Raw genomic sequence first — 19,648 nt, 5'->3', positions numbered from 1 at the left:
TGTTGTCCAAGCAATATATACAGATGCAAGCACGTTGCTGCATGATTAATAAGGCAGTTTGTTTCACCACTTAAAATTCATCCAGAGGCCTCTTTTTAATAGTCAGAATCATCCCTGGCAAAAGTCTTTTTGAACATACCTATAAGGACTACGCTCTAAGTTCAGAGCGTTGTGGCTTTTTGGTTTTGCTTTGTTTTCAAAAAGGGTTGATGAAAACCATTTTCATAAACTGGCAGCAACAACCATAACACACGTACAAAAACAAGATGGCAGTCTCATATGGGAAATATTTCTGCTTTTGTTTTTATTTTATGAATACATATACAAGAGATGCATAATCTTCCATTATCCAGGCTTAAAAGTAACAGGTTGTTTTTTTTTTTTTTTTTTCCAAAATAGCTTAAAGAGGAAAATAAAAATAAGGATGAAGGAGGTGCAACATATCCAAACAATACAGTTGAAAACCTTGCTAAAATTACTGCTGAAATGTGACCATGTGGAGGGTGTGTCTGTGTGTGCGTGTGCGTATTGTCCTGTATCGTAAAAGCCTCACCCAAGATATTTATGTATATGAATAAAAAAATGCTTTGGCATAACCAGAGATTCCTCCACGCACACTTTGTTGACATTTCTGAAATACTGAGAGAATAAAATCTGAGAATTATATCATCTATCATTTTCTCTCCTTGGCAGCAACGTCTTTAAATGCAGGGGGGAAATGAAGAAGAGTCTGTTGACAAAAGACTTTACTTCCATACTAACATGGTTATATTAGCAGAATGCAGCAGGATGCAAACAGCTTCAAATAGAAGAGATGGAGATATATATTTTTATATATGTATATAATGTAAAAATGATTATTTTATATGAGAAAGGAAGATTTGTCAAGATAACATAAAATGAACCACTCTAAGACTAGCTTCCAGCAAAACATTTTGCTTTATTGGATCTCTTTCCTAGCTACAAGTCAAGCTGACATCTGTCAAGCTTTTTAACTTTTCATATGGCAGTCTATAAGAAATGTTTCATGCAACGTCTACAATGCTAAATACAGGGTAAATAACTGGGATTAAACAGGTGAGAATAACAGACTATTATAATGACCAATAACAGCATATTATGTACATAGAGCCATATTATATTCTCATGTCTTCACAGTAATGTGCAAATGTGACAAATATGGCTTTCGTTTTTTTCCTAAAGAAAGTAAGACATAATTATACAGAATAATGTTTTAAAACACTTAGGAGGATTTCACCTCTTTGTGAATCCTGTTCAGTCTTCATTGCATTAGGGTTAGGGAGCCACCCCAGCACGGAGGTGTAGTTCAGGTGTATTTCCAGAAGGGGGCACAGATTCCTAAGGCACAATATTAATGTTAAACGTTTTTAATTTAAGTCATGCTATTTTATTTTAGCTTTATTTTTTTTGGTTATATGAAATAATAGGTTGTTGCTAGTTATATAATAAGCAGTTGATTGTAAAAAATACAATGTTAAAGGCTACACTACATGCCTACCTGTAGCTCCAGAAACATTAGCTAATCTGAAAACACACTATACAGCGCTGCATATTAAACCCTTGTGGTTTTTTGGTAATATTCTTTTTCATACATGTAGCAGAGAGTTGTAAGGCTTCTGCGGAATAATAACATTATAACTGAACAAATATTTTACACTCTTCCATAATGGTATTTACAGTTACTATAACTAATATTTTGTTATTTGGTAAATAACATGTATCTTGTATGCATCCTTCTTGCCTAACTAAAGTGCTTGCTTAACTGCATGAGGAAAGAAAATGCATACCTGCTTTAGGTGCAACAAACCCTCAAAAGAAGTAGCTGAAATATTTGTTGTGGATCTGAAATGCATTCTCAGAAATTGAAATTATTGCTAAATTCAGTGCCCTCACTAGGCAATCATCTATATTATTTGTCATATATAAATATATGCATATATACTAGTATGTATGTACATGCATACACATTCATCTATCATGTAATAGATAGATCTCAATTTTTTGTCCATCAACCTTTTTTACTTTGTGCTATTCAACTCACTTGTGCTATGACTGAAGCCAGATTAAAATCAAAATCTTAACATGCTACTACTAACAACCCTATGATTCATTAGCACATAATAAAGACAATATGCAAAAGGAAGCTGAGATGATGACAAATCAGGAGGCTTTTGAAATGCACTGAGAATAAGGCAGAATAGGGCTGTACATTACAGCAGAGGAAAAGCTGAAGAAATTCTGGAATTCATAAACGCATCTTACTGGAGTAGTGATTGCTCTCCCTACTTTGCTGCAGAGTCCTACGCTTTTTTTCCAATATCACTCTCCAGAATGCAAGCTCTATAGTTTCTGCACCTACCAACACTTTTAATGGTAGCAAATTCAAAGCTTATTAAAAATGCCCTGATGCCACAACCTGGTAAAATAAGGCACTTCCAGGGCTGTATTCCAGCGGTGCCATGCCAAAAAGATCAGCACTGGGAAGAAGCACTCAGATTTTGCTGAGTTTCCTAGTTTTGTCCCATGAAATGCGCCGTCTTGGAGCGTACTCCCTCCTCTTTCTTTTGAGATGATTTTCTTTAAAGAAGCCGTTTCATCAGTTGAAGTTGAGGAGCTACTTCTTTGTAAGCAAGAGGTAAATCTTCAGTTCCTGACATTCAGTAAGGTGGAAGATCAGAGTGGTACCAGGCAACGTCTTCAGTTTATTCGGTATCTCTCTACTCGAGCTGACACGCCAGCTAAGTCAAAAGTGGGTGTGGACTTCATACCAGGCCCGTATTGAAAGCTATGAATGGACATTGGTACTGGAAAGGTCATTCCTTATAATTTCATTTACTGCAAAGAAAGAAGACAAGAGAAAAGGAATCGATTAGCATCCCACTGCTGCAGGCAGGTCTCTTCAGTACACAGCCCCCCCAAACTTGCATCCATTCCTTGACGGCTTCAGTACAGCTCTGAACATTAAGCGTAACATCACGAGATAGCTAGTACAGGCTGATCACAGTGCAAAACAGCAGGATTAACCAAGGTTATTAACATGCTAAATACTGTGTAAACCCAGACATCGCAAGAACAGCAGCATCCTGGATTCTTGATTGCATCAAACATATTTAACATTTCAAATCAGTTACAGGTAAAACATTTCATTTGCTCTAGAACTGGCTTGGAAATGTAAAGCGGAGAGAACCACAGGAAATCTTAGAATAATCTACCCCTTCCATAAAAAGAGCTGTTTGGAAAATATGTTAGCCATGGTAGGTGCTGATGGCAGAGAGCTGCCAGCCACCGAACCTGGGTACGTGCAGCTGCAATGCCTAGATAGAATACGACTCCACGTGCTGATATTTTTCCACTGTGGGATGGTATTACGAAAAAAAAAAGAAGAAGAGAAGAATCTGCTGCGTGCTTGCCCATTCACTGGAGCTGGTAACACGTGTAAATATATACCCTCCTTTTGTGGTGACCAACACACTGGACACACAGTCTTCGCTCCTATCCACACAGACAGATGGGAGGGACGAGCAAGTTAAAACCCTTGATAGGAGTCAGAGAAAAGAATAAACAAGGTCCGCTATCTCAGCATCAGCCAGTCAGACTGCATCTCCACTGATAAAGTGTTGTTTTCTTTATTCACGAGTCTTCTTTCCTTCTTTTCCCCCTCCCCTGCAGATCACCAAGCAATACAGTTTCCCACACTCCAATTATGTCCAGTTATCAGCTTGTGATTTTTGGCAGATGGGCAGGAAATGACTGAACCTGGCAAAGGCCATCTACAGTGGACTACACAACATCCCTTTCATTTCCACCCCACCTCCCTGCAGCGACTGCCACCACCTGATTTACACGAAGACAGACAAAATGCCATCGGTAGGGCTGTCACCGCTTCTGAGTTTCCCTAACATTGCTGGGAGTGGGAAACACATGCCCACGTCATGGAAGCACCACGGAAAAGCCCGCGTTTTCCTTTCCTCGTGGGCTGCTGTTCACAGCCATCCAGATAACTTCATGTGTTTACTGGAAAAGACCAAACCTGTCTAAAACCAACTTCCTGAAGCAATTAGTCGGTTTTTTGGGTTGGTTGTTTTTTGTTTTGTTTTGTTTTGTTTTTTTTTTCCCTGCAGACCTATTGCCCACTTAGTAATTGCAGCACATGAATCAGTCAGGATTTGTGTCACAGGTCCTGGCCACCGAAACCACTTCTACCAATGGATAGGCACACCATACTTCAGAAAGGAAATATCAGTTGCATTTGTAACTACCTATTTATGGCAGCAAACTAAGAGCAGTATGGAAATGAGACATGAAGACAAAGCAGTTCTTTCTCTTGAGAGTGGCGTGGAGTTCATCTTTAATATTACCAAACAGCGGAAACAAATTCAAGCAGCAAGCCCTGCTCTGTGACAAAGCCTGCCTTGCACGCATCTGAAGGCAGCAAGGAGTGCTACCCCATTTACACGCTGCAAGACTCTGGACAGCTTTCAGGACCGAGTCTCTGCCTTGAATGCAAACAGCGCACTTCTGTGGGATGATTTTTCCATGATGCTTTTGTAAAGATAGTTTCTTTGATAAACTTCTCAAAGCAACATTGGGTACGCAGCAAAACCACACAGTGATATCTTGGTGTTCAGCGTGACAATGAAAATAAATCCTCATATGGGCCAGACAGTGTCACAGTTTTGCTAACTTTCCCTCAAAGTTTCTGTTACACCAAATAAAATTAAGATACTACTCAAGGCAATCCTCAGTCTCTGTACAGGCAGTGCTTAGAAACATTAAATAACTAATCTTCACAGCGCTTCTGTAAAATGTGAACGTAAGTATCACTGGTATTTCACAGATGGGGACAGGGAGGTGGAAGAGCTGAGGAGCTTCCCATCTCAGTCAGGATTAGCACTCAGGTATCTCCAATCTCAGACTAATGCTATCGTACATGCTGAGGTACTCTTGCTTGGTTCATTCAGTAGAACTTTCAAAAGTAACATCCCCCAGCCCGTCAGCCCATGCTTTCCCCTATTAAAGCATTTAGTAAAAGTATTTTGGAAGCAACTTGATGACATGAGGGTCTAAGAGCCAAAGGTCCATCTCCAAAATCAGCTTAGGCACGCAGAGGCTGCCCTTTCCAGCCATGCTAGCTACCCTCAGCTGAATCCTCTGTCACTCAAGCGCTGTAGGACACATGGCTCACCCTAGAGATGATGTGAATTTGCCTTTCAGCTGGGAGGCCACCTGCCTTCGGCTCAGCCCATGAGACCACTGCGGTCCTTTGGTCACGCTCTCTCTAGCTCTCGGCAGCCAAAACAATCTGTCCCCAGCTGAAATCACTCGTAATTCTGTTATTGTCTCCAACAGGATACAGATTAGACCTTCGGCTTTATTGCTCACTTTTATTATATGCTACTTTCCTAACAGAGGTGGACTTCTGCTACCTTGATGAGCAGCAAAGCCTGGTGTCCTCATGTAACAACATCTGAGAACTGTTCAACAACAGTCGCTGCACAATGTCAACACGGACTCACTAACTCAACCTCAACCAAAGTGCACCCATTGCCACCAGATCTCACAATCAAATGGGCCCAAAAACGCCAAGAGGATGTTCAACAGCTCTCTCATCCATGGCGTCCCATGGACAGCATGGCTCAGACACAGGTCTCTCTATTTCACTGTCGCTTGTTCCCCTTCACCCACTGCAGCGCTGAAAATGCAGAAATTCCCAATAACGCAGTGGAAAAAACCTACGGGGAGGGACAAGGGTGCAAGCAGAAGGCCCAGGTGGGGCTATATGTGATCCGGCAAAGCAGCCGATCTTGTAAAGGCAGAGCGCTGGCAGAGAGCACTAAACACGAGAGCTGAAAGGGGAAGTGTGCTGAGAGCGGGCTTTCCCGCACTGCCCTCTGAGGCACCTGAGGCTGGAAGGAAAACCCTCCGGCGGGTGGGAATGGGGGGGAAGCAGGTGGCAAGCACACGTGAAGTACGCTGAGTGATGCTCGCTGGGTTCAGCTGGAAGGATGTTTCCCGCCACCTCCAGCTGTATGGTCTAGCACTTCTCTCTCCCTCCAGGTCTGAGAAACAGACGTTGAGGAAAAACTTGTTGGGGCAAAAATGCAGTTTTGGGTCTGTTAAAATGACATGAAGATATGGATTACATTTCTCAAATAGTTTCAAATGTCTTTAGCATCAACATTTTTTATTTCAAATTTCTGGAAAATTTGCTTCTTTTAATACCCCAAAACGTATTAACATTTTTGTTGCATGTTAGAAAATGTTTTATTTTTGATCTAATGGAATGTTTTGGAATGTTTTGTTTGACCCAAAACTGATTTTTTTTTTCTTTTGGCAAGAAAACATCAAATATTTTTGTTGTAGGTTGACCCAAGATTGTCCTGCCCAACAGCAAATCAAAAATTCTGTTACTGAAGTATGGCTCTGCTGAAGCGTCCTGTATGTCCGTCCGTACCAGTGTTGCATCTACCACAACGGCCAGTAGCCAGTTCTTTGGGAAAGAGCATAGGAACCAGGCACACCTCCAGTCATGCTTTCTCAGTACACCTTTACTCTGCTGGAGGGCTTCGTGAGCAAGAGGAGGTCTGCATCCTTGTTTCTAGTGAACTTTGATGAACTTCCTTCCGTGAAGTTTTCTAATAACCTTCTGAACCTGTTTTGGCCTTCATGGTTTCCTGCATCAACAGGTTGCACAGTTTAAGGATGTGCTGGTGGAAAAAGTGCTTTTTTTTTGTTTTACATTTGTTGCTTGATAATTTCATTCATGTGTTGTGTGAACGAGTTGATTGTCCCCTGTTCACCATCACCTCCTTTGCCATCCATCACACTCCTTCCCCTTGGTATCCTCAGGGCTCCACTCGTGCAGAGAAAATAATTGGTATTTTTCACTTAGTTCCCACCTTTCCAACAAAATATTATATAATTGAGGAGTCAGCTGGTTGCTGTCTTGAATGCTCAAGTTTTGGCTTACAAACGTGTTACTACAAGAGGATTGTGTGTGCTCCAGAGAACAGGAGTATTCAGTGCAAGCAGTATTTTGGCCTGGGTTTGAGTTTCATTCCTAAAGCAAATGCTGGTCTTTGATTCCGCTGCTGCTTGGATACGCATCCATTCACGTCTGTAGTACCATTCCAGGAGTAGTTGTGTTTTGAACGAGCGCAAAATTTTTCAAAGAAAGGTTGCAAAGGCTTTACAACACTCATTTTTATAACAACATAACCTGAGTACTCAAGAAGACCCATTTTATAGACAGGATGGATGAGACCCAAAGAATTACCTGGCTTGCTGGAGGCCCTACATGCAGCTTTGCGGCAGATCTGGAATAGCATGCAAGATGTTTAATTTTCAATGCCTAGATTAGCACAACACTTGCCTTAAAGCAACAGGTTGATCCCTATCAGATCAAACAGCTGAGTACAATGATTTACAGCGCCTTTGTCATCAGATTTTTTTCACTGTTTTTCTGCTGGCTTTGGCGAGGGGGGCCACTGTCGCTTTTATAGCTAACACCTACAGTTCCCCACAATGCCTTCCCTCAACTGATATTTTCCATTGTCATGTTCAGCTTTTCCACTGACAGAAAGTAAAAAAAATAATAGTGCTGAGAAATGCAAGTAACACGTGACCTCTCTACCTGTCAAGGAGTCTGAAAGAGGAACCTTTCCTTTGCTAAACAGCAGATGCCACGGTAGCAGGATGTGGTGAGCTGTTACACCACATTTTAGTTTAATAAGGAGTTTTTTCTTCTTGTATTTAATTTTGCTTTAAAATGCCCTTGCAATGGAAATTTTTGCTTTACTAATTAGCAAAATCAGTGTCTTACCGATGCAACAGTTTGGGTTCCTGAACGGAACAGGACAACCAGATATATCTGAACAAATGTGGGTTCCATATATAGATGTGAACTTCATAGGAAATGGAATATTTTTAACATTTGGTGGCTGTACATGGATTCCATCAACTGGCAAAACTTTAAATTTCTGCAGACTACTGCTTTCCTTGTATCTGACTACTAATATGGATAACATTGTGGCCTTTTGTTTTAATAAAATACCTATTCTTCTGAGACAAGGTTCTGCCTTCCAGCTCACATATTGATCCCACTCAGATCAAAGAAGTTACAAGGTCAGTGGTGCAGGGAGTGGGGAGAAGGCACACGGAGAGCGTTTCCACAACCGGGGAGCTCTTCGGGGCTACAAACACAAGAGCTTGGAAGACTTCATACTCCTAAAGGCGAATGTTCCCAAGAGTCTGAAAAAATGGAAGGTGAGCTGGGAGCCATGGTCAGACCCACAATTATAAAGATCTGAGTCTACAGTTTTGGGAGGGAATGATGGCACTTTGAAAACATACCCCATCCCTGCTCACTTTGCTGGTGGCTCCAGTTTCTGTCCGGGTTAAGCCACTGTCTCTTCACACACTGCGCACCAAAGGCTGTGGAAGTCAACGACCGTCTTTCCATTGACTTCAATCCACTTCAGCAGCAGCCCACAGAGGTTTCTACAAGGAGACTCAGTAGTAGAGCTGTGGGCTGTATTTACTGTTGTGCCCCTTTCTGACTGCACGCTTCTCTTTCACTAAGCGAGGTTCGCGGCTCTCTGCTCCACTCTTTTTTAAGGGGTGTGATAGAGTTGAAGCAGAAGGGCACTGAGAGGTTTTGTGCAGAGCTGACACCTTGTGACTCACTGGACGTGTACACGTCCCTGTTCCTGCATAAATAACGATGGCATCAGCTCGGTTCCTTCAGGATTGTTTTTGGTTTCCTTATCAATAGGAAGAGCCACACGGCATGTCCCAAAACATCTAGGCCTTCAGGGTCACGTCAAGCTGTTTTCCACAGCTGACTAACCAACCTTTGCTTGTTACTTCATGTCTACCTGTGACCACTGGAGACTACTGTCTCTACCATGGAGCAGAACTGAAGCAGGAGGTTCAGATGTCGTAATGCTCTCTTGCCGAAAACGAACAAAAGCAACCTGCTCTGACTGGCACATGTGTCATGGAAAATACAAGTAATACCAGCTGCATCTTTCAAGCTATATGTGTGAAAAGCCTGTGTGAAATTATGTCCAGCTTCTGCCGTGTCCAGACAATAATGCTTCATCTTTCAGATGGGTGTAACTGCCCAAGCAATGCAGTGCCATGTTTGGATACCACGTTTGGATACCTCGTTTGGACTGTGTTTGACACAGGTCAAACTGCATGGCTAGGTGTCACATGTGAGCAATCTTCAGAAAAGAGTAGCAGTCCTGAAAGCAAAACTGCCTCAGTTTGACTCATCAGTTTTGCCTTCCAGCAGAATTCACTAGCTCAGGTCAAGCCTTATGTCGGTACAACTACAGCGACTCCCAGGCTAGGGATCTCTCTGCATACCCCATTACACAGCATGGACGTCCCCCTAAGCGCTCTGAATTTCCACTGTCGGCAACAGCTCACTGCTCACGAGCACCGTGGAGCGGGGAGCGTGTTTTCCTCTCCACCGGGTACAGCTCTGACCACGCTGTCACTATTCAGCATATGAACAGGGACAGGGTAACATCACTCTGGAGTGAGTCTATGAGTTGGACACTGACACCACACTACCTGTAGTAATGCTTCGTTGTATGACGTTCACTTTGCCATCTATAATAACTGCCCTCAGATTTTTCCACCAGCGATGCCACATCTTGCTCCATCAGGCTCCTGTGCTCTCATATACCCTTCATTTCAGATGAAATACCACATATTACCATCACTGAAGAGGAATTCAAAGTCGCAAATGAATGCAGAGGAAGCAGAAATGCAGGAGGAAAAAACGTTTTCCCTTACCTCCATGTACAGATTTTATTTAAAGAGAAAAATGGCTAAATATAGACACATATGCAGTGAGTAAAGAAATGGTATAAACTCCATGGTATAAACTCCATCACATGAGTAAAATCCTGCAGTTTTTATCAGGGTACCTACTTCCTCACTACTAGTAAGCAGCACTCCTTTCTGACATATGAAAGCTGCAACAAACAACATAGAATTATTACTTAAATCACTGAAAAAAAAGGGCTGTCTTAGAGAAATTCTTTTGTCAAAGCTACTAAGTATTGTCCTGTGAATAAGAATCAGAAAACAGTGATACAAATTCCTGAGGTGCCAGCCTGTAATGTGAAACTATAGATCACATTAAAGCTTACTGAATTAAAAACCAAACAAAACAAGTCTTGTGAAGCAATGGAAAATATAACTTCACACGTTCCATAAAGAAGTCAGATCTTGTATTACCTCAGGTGTCCTGGATGTGTTTAAACCTTAAACTTATTTTTATCTGTTTAATCATAATAAGATACCACCACAGGGCATGCTATTTTTGGAGACAGCGAATAGGACAGTGGAGCAAGTGAGTGACAACAAGTAGCAGGTTTTAATAAAACATGATCCTCCCATATGAACGTCAGCTTGGCACGATGGATAGTATTGTTGTGCATGACAGCCATTAACATGGAGGCATTTTCCTACCTGCTCTACCCTCTGCCTTTTCAGCTCAACAACTCCAAAGAACGCAAAATCTCCCACAGCGGCTACGCTGTGGAGGGCTAACGGGAAAGGTTCCTCGCCGTAGTGCGATGACAGCACTGTGTGGCAGTAATTTAACTGGGGCTCTTGACTAGGTGCCCAGACTAAATGAGTCCCATCCTATCACACCAAAACTCCTGGGTTTGGATTTTTTTCATCCCTTCCATATGCAACCCTGGGAACGCCCTGCATCTCTTGCTCTGCAAACACTTAGGGATGAATTCCCCGGCTGCTGGGAATTAGCGCAGGAATCAGCAGAGCCGCAGTGATTCCCAACACACTGGTGTCTAAACTTTACCTCGTTTTTACTCTCAACCTGAGGGTGGCTGTGCTCGGCCTGGTTTGGCTTTTATACCAAAGAATCAGAGAGTCAACAGGGATTTTCAGTAGCCCTCACTGAGGCCAACCTTGCCTGGAGCCGCTGGGGTTTCGGCTGCGCAGAGACTGCAGGATCTGCCCCGGTATGATGCAAGCCACGTTTGACACACACATACACACACGTGTGAGGGTAGGGCTGGGCAACAGACAAATAAACCACATTTTAACCAAAATTATGTGTTTACGTTCCTAAGAGCATCTGTAAGGGAAACAAAACAGACATATTTTACGTTTTACACAAAATTTCCACATGACAGAAGAACTACGCAAATGCTACCTAAGGCAGCCAAACCCCAAGGTCGGTACTGCTGGAAGCTTTGTGGGTACCAGTCAGGAAGGAGTAAGGAAGAGCATGCACCGCTTTGCAAGAGACAAAAGCAATTTGCCCCTGCCATAAGAAATACAGTAATACAAACTGATCCTGGCAATCAGTTTGACTTTCCAGTTTAGCGCCCAACAGTAAAATAGTGCTGTCAGACCCCAGCATTCAAAACTCATGAATCATGCCCTGAAGCATGACGAGCGTGGATTCAAAATCGAAACAAATTTAAAGCAATTCTGCATTTGCCTGTTTTTTAGCCTCCAGACGACTCTGGCAGTATTTATTAAACCTGAATGTAACAGAAATGAAACTTCCTTTTTTCCTTTTTACTATCTTATTTCTGATCCCATCCCACAAGGTTTGCTGTACCTCACAACTGGCAGTCAACCACAGTGTGGGCAACACTTGAGACGTGAGGCTCTCAAAGCATCCCATGGCTAGAAGAGCGAGGTTAAAGCCCACCTGATGGCCCCAAGGGCTGGCAGCTCCCGAAGCTTTCAGGCAGCGAACAGGAGAGGGGGAGTGGGTCTGGACCATGCTGCAAAGCCCTCAGCCCCGTGCTGGAGGCTGCCACTTGAGGACCTCCTGCCCTGCCGAAGGAGCCTCCCATGCGCACGCATCCAGCCCAGCACCGGTGATTTCTGCCAGCAGCTGGCACCAGCCTTTTGGACCTCACATGGCAATCCCGTATCAGGCCAGACCTTTCTGCATAACGCAAGGAGTTTCTCCACATGCTGGAAAAGTGACAGATTAGCTTTACAATAAAAAAAATTTCTACGGGTACAGGAGGAAAAAGGGGAGCAAGAGAGGATCCCTAATCTCTACGACTTACTGATTTCAGAGTTTAAAAAAAGACGAATAAGACTGAATTTCTCTATCGATTATACAATTATTAATCTTTTTAGAAGCTTTTCCAACATTGCACATAATGAGCAATTCATCAAAGCATATTAGGTGCCACAGAAGTTGCATTCAATATAAAGGGGTCATTAAGTTTATTGTAATTGCACATTACTGAAGCTTTTGTTAGTTCTAAATCAAATCAATGGGATGTGCACGTATGCTCTTTAATTGACTTTATGTAATAATAGTGTGGCCCCTAGTGATCATCTGGAATCCTCCAAAATGAGCCACCTTGCGCTGCTGTTCGTAAAAAAACAGCTCATGTTCAGCTGGGCATATCAAATAAAGCAAAGAAATAATGAATGGAAGAAAGAAAGAAGCACCTTGGGTCACACAGGAGTATTTGCTGAGTGCCCTTTTCTTTCCACAGCAGAGAATGGCTGAGAGACTCAGCTCCTCTTCCCCTCAACCAGCCTCAACAACTGATGGACTTCGGCAGGAGTAACATTGGGTCTCAACACTAAAAGTGTCCTGGAGACAGGTTAAAACAGGGTCTATCTGATCTTTTCCTGAGCAAGGAGGGGTTTTTGGTTTTGTTTTGTTGTTTGTTTTTTTTTTTATATGGACCCTACTTGCATTATTACCATCACCATCATCAACATCTCTTTCCTTTGTAGCCCTTTTCGTCAGCAAACCTCAAAGTGCGTGCTAAACAGAAAAGATCAATGCTACTATTCACATCATCTAGCAAAGAGGGCACCGAGGCAGGGACAACACTAGGATGCTGCTGCGTATACAATACACAATGTGCCTACGTGCTGCTTTGGGGGGCAACCGCTGTTGGGCCACATTCCCACCTAGGCTGTGGTGAAGGCTGAGCTTTGTTTGTTAACCCCTAATTCACAGGATTTTTGCTCAGGCAGGTAAAATGACAGCCATGAGATGACTCGGTGAGTGGCCACACACTGCTCGATGGAAGAGAAAGGTTGGGTGGGGCTAATACAGTTTTTAATGTGTTTGATAAGGGAAAAGAAAGCCACCTCTGAGCCTGATGGGGGCTAGGCTGGCAAAGATCGTGCTAGCTGGGGGAAATCCTTAGGTGATGGAACACGGCTGCTTGTCTTCAGCAGTGGGCACAGAAGCAGGGCTAGCTCTGGGAATCTGCACTGCTGGCTGCAAACAGCCTGCAAAAAAAACGGACTGCAGGCAAATCATCATGCAGTAAGTTTGCTTGTGGCATGATGACCTGGACACCACCATAATGTGAGCTGTATGTAATGCCACAGGATTTTATTTTAACCATGGCAGCATCTGTTGCTGAAGAATGCTGCAGTCCAAAGAGGAATGCACGTCCTCTCCGTCACAGCTCCTTGGAGAAGGGCACTGGCAGTGGTTAATGATACTCTTGCGTTGGTTTTGCACCTCACTAACTACACCAGGTAAAGACATTTTCATGACAGAACTCCCATCCAGTTTGGCTGGGAAGGTTTGATCCAAAGGTTGATTTAGTGGAGCCACACTGTTATCACTGCAAGCTGGGCCATGGTGGGGAAACCACCAGCTGGGTATTATTAGGTGCTCTGCCCAGCACAGAAGATGTAACTGTGAAAATCACCACGTCCAGACAGTTGCTGGACTCCAGTACTACTCGGATGCTAAAACCGCCTATAGCAAGCGCCTCAAAGTAGAGCAGCTGGAAGAATACTCTTATTTGTACATGGTCCCAGTGTGACAGAGCTGCAAACATGGCAAAATGTCTTTTCCTCCTTTCTCGTCTCCCACATGCTGTGTTAGGCTGCTGAATGGCTTCTTAGGCTGGACTGACAGAGCAATGTCAACAAAAAAACCACCAGATATGGCTGCAAACATTCAGTAAAAATCACAGCTGGGCTCCCAGGGAAGACGAAACCTTCCCCCTTGCAGCTCAATGCTTGACACAAGAACCGTGCTGAAGCTCAGTGCTCTCCACTAGAGAGGAAATTTATTCTGCCCCAAGAATGAAGCATGGCAAACCTGCGGCCAGCACTAGAGAACTAGGAAAAAGGCACTTGAGAAACACAGGCGTACAACACTCATCTCTCAAGCACACTTAAGGATCTGAAATTTTATTCAAAATGTTTGCATTACGCTTTCCAAACAACCACTCACAACGTGCGACAGGCTTCTTTTCTGCCTCTTTTTGAGTACTTGGACTCCGAAACCTTCGCTTCTCGATAGCTGAGAAATGACAGGGTGCTTCCACGGCCTGGACTGTGATCTGGCAGCACATCCAAACTCGAGTAGGAATTTGGCCTGCACTTTGAGAGGTGCTCCAGGCAACAAAATGAGCGGAAGAGCTTTAGCAGTAATTCAAGAGAAGCTTTAAAAAATGTATTAATGGTACAAAGAAGAAAACTGTCTGCTTACGTGAGACTCAGTCAGGTCAAGTCAGCCAATTCAGATCAGGAGGTGAACGCACGGAGCCTAACACAGCAGCTTTGGAAAATCCACACAACTACAGATTGCTCGGAGGGAGAGGCAGCTCCCCACTCCCCGGGGAGTTCAGCCAGAACAGGTAGACCCTGGGACCTAGCTGTGGGCATGCAGATGTGCAACATCTGCCTCCATCTTCAGAAGCATCCTTGTGATGCTCTTGCTGAAGACCCTGCGAACACAACACTTCTCAGGCTGGGACCTTAGGGACAGTAAAGGTAATTTCACTGATGTGATGGAAGAAAAAAAGTTAAGCGCGACAAAGGTTTTGGTGAAAGCCTGTGGAAGCTGATTCTTGTTTGCTCCACGCAACAGCCTTTCTCGTGCACCACACCTTTAGTAAAACACAGTTACATGAAACAAATTATTATCTCCAGTAGCTTCCGTCTACACACATTTCTGAAATACTTTTGTTCCAAACTGTTTTGAGAGGAAACATTATAAAGAATGGAAACCTGGCAATTAATCGGATGGAAACCTCTGTTTCCATTTTACAGAATAGGAAAAAAAAAAGAGAATTATAAAAAGAATACCCAACATTAACTGCTAAGTAGGGAGATGAAAGATAAGCAAAGGCCAGCAACTGGAAGCACTCATGTGCTGCATGCATTTACCTGCATTTGGACATGGTTCTGAAGGGTGGATCAGACCTGTATTTGCCGTTCTCGTTCAAAACCACATAAACACCTAGTTAGGGACTGGGTTTTGACAGATGAAAATTCTATTTTCTTAAAAACTCACAAAATAAATACCTTGAATTTTTTTTTCAAAGCACGGACAAAAGGCTCTTCTGGTCAAGACACAGAGCAAATATTTACAGGTGCTGGGGAGACACCATTTCCTCCCTTTAGGCTTCAACCTAGTGTCTGCCACATAATTTTATCCATTCAATGATTTTTTTTTTTCCAGACATCTGCCAAGAGGAAATAACTTTGCTGTATTGGGAGTCTGGGAATCCTAGAAAACAATCTTAAATCCATAAAATAATTGAAGTGCAGTTTTACTGAGCTGTTCAGTTCGATTCTGATTTTTATTACAATGTCAACAAGAGTTTAATTTGTTTTAAAGTTTAGGTTCTTAAATCTGAGTGATATACGGTAGTTTACAGCTTGCTGGCAACAGCTACTGTGGAAAAAAAAATGGAAAGTGCATATAAAGGCGGTTCTAAGTTTGACATTGTGAAAGCAGGGAGCAGTGCCAAGAGCAGCAAACAGCATGGCTTTCCCAATCCTGGCTGGCTTTAGGGACTGCTTGCTATTGACATCAGTCGCTATGGGATACATTTCCCTGCTCTAACAAATCTCATCTGGAGCCTGTAATTAAAAAAGAAATGTCTCAAAGTGTAATTTCTTTCCCTAAAACATTTACAGATGTTAACTAGATTGCTAATGGTGTGAGATGTCTGTGGGCGGACATCTTCCTCCTTATCTGCTGTGTCAAAGAGGAAGATTCCTTTATTAAAACCAGTTCTAAAGGTAGTATCTTTTCCGTGTATGTCTTTGTGCATGGGGGTGGTGGTGTCTTTTTTTCGAAACCACTTGCTGAACTGAAAGGTTTGGAGGTGTTTTTCTTTATCGTTTCTTCTTTTTTTCTTTTCTTTTAGAAGTCATCTCCAGAGTTAGTCTGATTTAAAAGGTATTCAAAGTGGCTAAAAATGTCTTTGCTTAGCAGATTAAGAAGTATCCCACCTGAGCTGTAAAATTATAATCATAATAATAATAATAATAGCAGTAGTAATAATAATACCAGTAGTAGTGATGTAAGTTTCTTGCTCTAGTGACTTTCCACCAGTACCTTTGGCTGGCGCCCTTTGCTAAGTGCTGCTAAAAGCATTTATGGGAGCCCGCCGTCCGACCGGGTAAGCTGATCTGCTTTAGGTGCACATGAGACACGAGAGGGGAGAGCGTAAAAAACGGATGAGTTTTTAGAAATGCATGTCTCTGGGGAGGCAAGAGAGGGTTTTCTCGGCTGGCAAGGGAGGGTGCCAGCAGCACGGGCTGCCCACCTGCCGGCCACAGCTCTGCCGTGCCAGCGACGTGGGACGCCGTTCCCAGCCAAGGGCTCCCCGGCTCGCACAGCCGTGTCGAGCATCTCCCCAGTACCCCGCACAAGAGGATGGATAAACTTCTTCTTCCTGACACAGGCAGCCCAGACATAGTTGTCAGCTTGGGCCTTTCCTCCTGCCAACAACCCCCCGCCTCCCTTTTCTTTTTTTTTTTTTGTTTTTTTGCAACGGGCTTTGATTGGAGTCAGAGCCTGGGGTAAATCAGAGGAATTTCTAGATTTTTCTGAGTGCTGCGAGCTCTCGCTGTTTTCCGGTACCTACTTCCTGCCATATCTAAAATAACAGCAGCTGCAGGGGCCTGATAGAGAAGAGCTCCAGGGCACAAATTCTCACAAATGGGGTGGGAAAGAAAAAAAAAAAAAAAAAAAAAAAGAGACAGTTATTAGGGAGACGATAACACACAGAGCCAGCATCAGATTCATTGTTGGAGTCGATAGCACCATAGGCTGTGGATGCTGTTGTCAGAAGAAAACAAATCCTGTAAAATGGCCATGGGAATGATAAGTCTCCATGTTTGCTGGGATAACAGAGGTAGCTTTACAGCACTTGTCCTATTGTATGGAGTATCGTGCCTCGATTAGCTAATGTCTCCAAGGGCCAGATAAGCAAGGATGAATGTTCTGCCCTAGCTTTCATGCTTTCTCTTGGTCATGGCTATCTATGAAGAGCTGCAACAGAAAGCTTTGCACGCATAAAGAAGGCCCCCCACTTCAGAGAAAAACATTACAGAAAATGGAAAATTGTTGAAATTATCCCGTTTTGCATGGAAAACGCATGGTGCAGTGTTGTCGTCGTCTCTTTACAGACCACACGAAAGAGCACAGCAACTCAAGAGACCTCCAAAATGGCACAAAGGGACCTGACGTACCTGTACGACAACTACTCCAGGAGAGAAATTTCTCTTTCCTACTGGCATAAAGGGGGACAGAAACAGGGACGGTGCATTCACCCAAAATATACTTATCCACTATTCAATGTGCAAGAACGTAGGGCTGCCTGAAATACCTTTGGCCTAGGCCTTGTAACCAACAGAAACATTGCTTTAAATATCAGCACACCCAAACAACCAAAGTGAGGGTTCTTAAAACCCTGCAAGTCAGTCACACTACATGTACCATACAGAGAGGATTTCAGATTATTGTATGTGCCGTTAACCTTTACATATTAATGTAATATAATCTTTTACAGTTACTTTGGGAACTATAACTTGTGTCTGCATCAACTTTTGGGCCCTTAAATTTTAGTATGAGAGATTTTCAAGCATTTTTTTTAACACCATAGGACTTTTTTTAAGAGCATGACATGATAGGTTCTCGTCATAGTAAGTTGGAGCCTAATCCAAAGAGCACAGAAGACAACAGAATTCCTATTCACTCTAATGGGCTTTGCATCAAGTCCTTATTAAACACAGGCAGATATGTAAAGGTGGTCTACAAATGCACAAGGTACAGGTCTGATGGCTTGGCAGGAAAGAATCAGTCACTGCATTGAAAACACCCTATTTTGCTCATTATTCCCTAAAGATTATTTGACATGTTTTAATGTTGATATGCAAAGAAGGCAAGCAGATCTGTTCTCTTATTTTGCCTGGATTTTGAAGCATACACAACTTCTCTGATGTCAGCAGACTTCCTTCTGATTCCTACCACTCAAAGAGGACAACCACATTTCTATGTTTACTTCAGTGTGTTGGCTTTAATGCATATGCGTGCGGGTACAGTTTGATCCTAGAGCCCTACCCGCTTTCTAGGGAATAGTGGAAAACCACACACAGGGTTTTAGTAGCATGTGGTTTTTCTTTTCTAGATTCTAAACCATTTCTCTGGGCCTAAAAATCCTTGCTTTGCTTGAGTATACAGCTCAGCTGCCAATTTTTAATTGTTAAAACAAGATGATGTTAAGCTACTTGGTTCTTCCCATCCCCAAAAGAGGCTCCTTAAAACACGAATCATCTTTGGTTCATGTTCAGATAATAACAACTAGAATTACACAAAGTGGCCAAGTTTAGACAGACTAGACAATATTCTAGCCTAAACTCATAAAATCTAAACTAGTTAAAATAATTTTTTTACAAAAAATCACCCTTGACAATATAAAGAAAGTGAATTTGTATTTCTGCAAAAGTAGAAGTAGTTAGAAAATATGACGTATTGCCTAATCCTGTTTTAAGCACTGTTATGGCTGTGCTGTATTACATATGCTTATAGAGTACTACATTTATGGTAAACTGGTTAAGGAGTTTGGGAGTAGGATTAATGAACTTTCCTTTCACACTAGACTAGATCAGATCACAGAAGGAGATCAACCTGTCACGATTCTCAGCTTTTGTTCAAGAGCGGTGAGCACAGAGAAGGTCAGAGACAGACTAAAGAGCAGCACTGCAATTATTTACTGACATGAGACTGGAAAGAATATCACATAGCTACATGGAGCACAACTTGGACTGTAGACACATAGGAAAGAATGGTTCATTTTATGCCACTAATCATAGCCAAGGATTAAGATATTTTGGAAAAGCCCTATTATTTCTCATTCTGCAAACCAGGATTTCATTACTGGTAAATCATGAAATTTATGAAGTCCATTCATACAAATTAATTTCCTTTCCTGATTTCCATTGGTATGTGAGATACGGAGAGATAATATTAAAAAAAGTCTGTAAAGGAAAAGAAAAAAGATACAGAGAAATGTCTGCTTGTACTCCAAAGTGGGGTAATCTCAAGTAAGGATGTAGCTAGAAGAATCGTCCCTGCAGCTAGTACATTCATTCTTAAATAAACAGGTCTAGGGTCTGAACAGGTAGAAATCAGTGCAGCTGCACTACATCTAAATGGATCTATGATGACTTACTCTAATTGTTTCTGTCAAGAATAACCAAAGGTAAGCTCTCCCACTCTAAGATGTTCATTTTGCAGCAGCAATGTAAAATCTAGATGTCTTTTCCATGTTATGAGAAATATTCCTACTTAGGCATCTTAAGGAAGAATTCTTGCAATCATTTT

General features: G+C 42.5%; 1 protein-coding gene across 4 annotated transcripts in view; it reads right to left on the bottom strand.

Annotated features, from left to right (window-relative positions):
- Positions 1-355: 355 nt before the first annotated feature.
- NFATC1 (nuclear factor of activated T cells 1) overlaps positions 356-19,648 on the bottom strand; it is a 116,721-nt gene continuing 97,428 nt past the window's right edge. For all 4 annotated transcript variants that reach the window (XM_087765130.1, XM_087765149.1, XM_087765168.1 and 1 more), the window contains one exon: positions 356-2,856. In XM_087765130.1, the coding sequence (XP_087621256.1) occupies positions 2,807-2,856 (50 nt within the window). In that variant the 3' untranslated portion in view covers positions 356-2,806. The remainder of the gene's footprint in view (positions 2,857-19,648) is intronic.

Source organism: Nipponia nippon, unplaced genomic scaffold (assembly GCF_047370975.1).
Source record: "Nipponia nippon isolate SJK-2023a ecotype South Korea unplaced genomic scaffold, ASM4737097v1 scaffold_1, whole genome shotgun sequence".
Lineage (NCBI taxonomy): Eukaryota > Metazoa > Chordata > Aves > Pelecaniformes > Threskiornithidae > Nipponia > Nipponia nippon.
This window is presented reverse-complemented; position numbering and strand designations above follow the sequence as displayed.